The sequence below is a fragment of the Panthera uncia genome, chromosome B4 (assembly GCF_023721935.1).
Source record: "Panthera uncia isolate 11264 chromosome B4, Puncia_PCG_1.0, whole genome shotgun sequence".
NCBI lineage: Eukaryota > Metazoa > Chordata > Mammalia > Carnivora > Felidae > Panthera > Panthera uncia.
The window spans coordinates 76,869,610-76,873,581 of record NC_064809.1 but is presented as its reverse complement, the minus strand read 5'-3'; the positions used below and the strand labels follow the sequence as shown (position 1 = coordinate 76,873,581).

The 3,972-nt window shown below is 47.8% G+C and overlaps 1 protein-coding gene across 1 annotated transcript in view; it reads left to right on the top strand.

Moving 5' to 3' along the window:
* Nucleotides 1–3,709: 3,709 nt before the first annotated feature.
* The window catches only part of LOC125919095 (keratin, type II cytoskeletal 2 oral-like), a 9,440-nt gene continuing 9,177 nt past the window's right edge, over nt 3,710–3,972 (top strand). The window contains exon 1 of the mRNA XM_049625545.1: nt 3,710–3,972. This exon is cut by the window's right edge and continues 115 nt beyond it. Within this exon, the coding sequence (XP_049481502.1) occupies nt 3,710–3,972 (263 nt within the window).

Genomic DNA, 3,972 nt, shown 5'->3' with positions numbered 1-3,972 from the left:
ACTGGAGCCTGCTTCAGATTCTGTGTCTCCCTCTCTCTCTGCTCCTCCCTTGCTCACACGCTGTCTCTCTCTCAAAAATAAATAAAGATTAAAAAACCTATATCTTTATGAGAGAAGATGTTACTTGAACGACGCATTCATACACCGTGTAGTGTCCGATATAAGTTTTTATTTTAACCTGGTAAGAAAGTAGAAAATGACAATTCCTAGTCCAGGGACAGCAGATCCAGAATGACTGTACATTTTTCTTTTTTTTGGAGAACAAATTAATGGTTATCTTGAAAATTGGATCTGTGAATCCACATGTATGAAGGGCATGTAGCTATCAGCTCCCAGGTGGAGAGGGATGTCTTCTCACTTTGACCTAGAGGTAGTGACTGCTGTTTTATGATTCATTCTTCCACTCACAATTATATTATGGGCAACTGTTATGCGTCCTTACCGCAGTTGAACACCAGAGAAGAGATTGGCTAGAGGGAATAACTCTGCTTGGTGACCATCCCCCCTAATTTGTAGGTAAGGCAATAAGGATCCAGAGGACTCAGCCATCCGGCAACTTTTACAAAGAAGGTTCTGGCAGGCCAGGGATTAGAAGAGCTCAGACTGTTGGCAGCAGGCAGCTTGTTGAGACGCCACTGCTCTAAAAGATCCTGCAGTGAATAAGAGAAATATTGCCGAAGATGCTAACTCTGTCTCCTTCTAGCAGCTTCAGTCAACAGCTGAGAGAACAAACCCAACCAGCTAAAGAAAGCGATGCTTTGGCAGGCTCAGGAAATGTGGATTAGGGGAGCCCAACCCAAACCTGTGCTTTTGTGATCTGCCCATTGCGTCTCTCTATTCCTCTTCCCCATCATAGGCTAGGGTGACTGACATAAGCCACACTTAGGAGACTGCCACCCGCTGCCTCAGCACTGGAGCCAAGGGAGGGGAATCAGAATCAGAGACACTGATGTCTGGTTTTGTTTGCTTTGGGCTCTCACTTGGAGCTTCAGGTGAGCCTGGCTCAACTTTCTTCCCAGCGAGGTATTTGTTCTTCTGCTTTTAAGGGAATTCCAAAGAATGAGACTAAAGAGCTCACCAAGAGGGGCTGGCATTCATCAGTTGATGGGTGGAGTTAATGTCTCAATGAAGAGCCCAACACAGACCCCCCTTCATGGATTGTCTATGGATGGATAATATTGACTGCAATATCCAAACATTTGTTGGTGGACCATATTTAAATCTCAAAACAATCCTGCAGGTGGGGTAGGATTCTCGTTTTACAAATAAGAAAAGAGAGGCTCAAAGAAGTCAAGTACCTTGTCCAAGGTCACTTCATAGTGCGAGGTAAACAAGGGGTTTGAACCAGGTCTGAAGTTCATGATGACAGGCTCTCTGTTAGACCACAGCTACCTTACTCTTGTGAGGCATTTAATGATTTTCAAGGGACTTTCGCTTATGTTATATCCTACGAGGCTCCCTACAAACCGCTGAGGTAGGAAGGGATTTGACTGATGAGAACACAGACTTAGTGTGTTAAATCACAGCCCAAGGTCACCAGCCCAAATCCCTCCCAGCAGAGGTCATGCTCTCTACTATTCCAGCTTGGGTTTCTTACTCTCCATCCTCACTTGGCTTCCTTTTGCTACCATCCTTTGGTGAGCTGCTCAGGGGTGCAAAGTTGTTTTGAGAACAACCAAGGCCAAAGTTAAGTTATCTCCTTTCTCCATATCCCTAAATAGAGTACTAGCAATAGCTCGGTATACAGTGTCTTACTAGGTGTCAAACACCATGCTACGCATTTTATATTTATTTAACTTAATGCTCACAAAAGCCCCATGAAGTACCCGCCATTATCATACCCATTTTATCGTTGAGAAAACCAAGGCACATAGAAGTTAAGCAATGGCCAAGGTCAAAGAGCTAGTAGTGAGTGGTGGAGCTGGGATTCTAACCAGGCAGCCTGGCTCTTGCCAAACTGCAGAACAGAAAATTAAGAATTAGCTGCAGAGTACTTAAAATTGATGGATTCGAGGATCTTCAGGCTAATCCTCTGCCCCAGATTGCCTTGTCTGGAAACCCCTCCAGAAAGACAGAGTGTTGCTGATTTGATTGCAATTCTGGAGATAATACCAACCACCTACTTCTTAGGGAGTCCAGAATCACTCCCTCCTGCTCTGTCATACCTTGTAGAGTCTTAAATGTGGATAACAACTTGAAAACGTGTTCTTGCCATGGGTGGTGTGGTTGGGTGTGGAGAAGCAATATCCAAACATTTGGATATTGGGGGCATGGGGATGGGGGATAGTTGAGCCGTTGGAAGTTAGAACAGTAGTGTACCAGTGTACCCAGTCTGCTACCAAGGATCTCCCACCCTTCCTCCCCCTAACTCCCTGGCCCAGATGGAATATCCATAGTCTAGACCAGGGCTTCCCAAACTCCCCTGATCATAAGGATTACCTGTAGGGCTTATTAAAAATATAGACACTCAAGCCTCTGCTCTGAAGATTTTCATTCCATAAGACTGAGGTGAGATCTGGGTCTAGATAGTTCTATTCTTAGACACAGGTCATTGGTCAGTTAACAACACATGTCAGTGGTGTGCTTTCCCTATGCAAGAAGCTGGCGATTCAGAATGAGTCGGACTCAATCCCTTCCGTTGATGAGCTCAGGGCCTACAGGGGTACTGACAAGTAAACATATAAGTTTACTTTAAGACATGGGGGAAAAGTACAGCGTATGGTGGGAAAACAGGGAAGGGTATCTAACCCAGACCAGGTGGTGGAGGAGTAGGAGATCCTAAGGCCACCAGGACTGACGCAGCACACACTCTCATCCTGAGATGAATGGGATCTTTCAAACTATTCCACCCACCAGCTGGAGGGTCCCCACTTTCTGTCCTCTCTTGCTTCTGGATCCTGAAATCACCTGCTGTGGGTCAAGGGTGGTGGTGGAGGGGCTTGGTCTGAGGCTCCTCCCTGCGCCTGTCTTTGTCCTCTTCCCAAGCCTTATACTTGTTTGCTTCAAATATGACCCTCACTTTTCCCATGGGTCATTTTATCTTTGTTTTGTTTGCCATGAGCAGCACTGCTCATCTCAAATGACAGGCTGGCTTAAATGGATGCGTTTGACTGAAGTGGTGCCAGAGTGGACTCTGTGGGATCAGTGCACCTCTTCTCCCCACTCCCCCCACTCCAAGCCCTCCTCTGGATATTTCTCTGAAGAGGTGGGCACAGACGTCATGTCACTGGGGCTGTGATGCTCTGGCATTACAGGGAGGGACTCAGCCCATATGGAAGAGGTTGTCTGGTCCTTACCCCTGTGTCATGGAACTCAGTGGCTCCTAATTCCCTGGTGTCAAAATCCAATTCATCCTGCTAGGTCAGGTGCTGTCTGAGTTCCCTAGGCCCCCTGAGGAGATCACAGGAAAGGAGGGAGCAGAGCTCCTGTCTTTTGTCAGCTGTGGCAAGTTTGGGTGATTAAGCTAAAAAAGCAAAGTCATTTTGGTCCAGAGGATTAGTTTTGAGGTGTGTTGCAAATCTAGAAGCAACTTATTGCCTGGGAGGCAAACCAAACCCAAGATGACTCTCAGCTAATTGCTTGCCTTTCCTTGTGCCAAGCCTAACTCCTCAGTATATAAAGGCCAGCCTCTTCTCTGTCCACATCCTCTGCCTTCATCCCTCTAGGCTCTTGCTAAGGGATTGCTAGCTGACCTCCAAGCTCTCTAACCATGAACAGACAAGTCTGCAAGAAGTCCTTCAGTGGCGGCAGCCAGGGCTTCTCGGGTCGCTCTGCCGTGGTCTCAGGAAGCAGCAGGATGAGCTGTGTGGCCCGCTCGGGGGGAGCCAGCAGAGGGGCCTGCGGGTTCCGGGGTGGGGCGGGTGGCTTTGGCAGTCGCAGCCTCTACAGCCTGGGTGGCAACAAGAGCATCTCCATCAGTGTGGCTGGTGGCTCCCGGGCTGGTGGCTTTGGGGGAGGGCGTAGCAGCTGTGG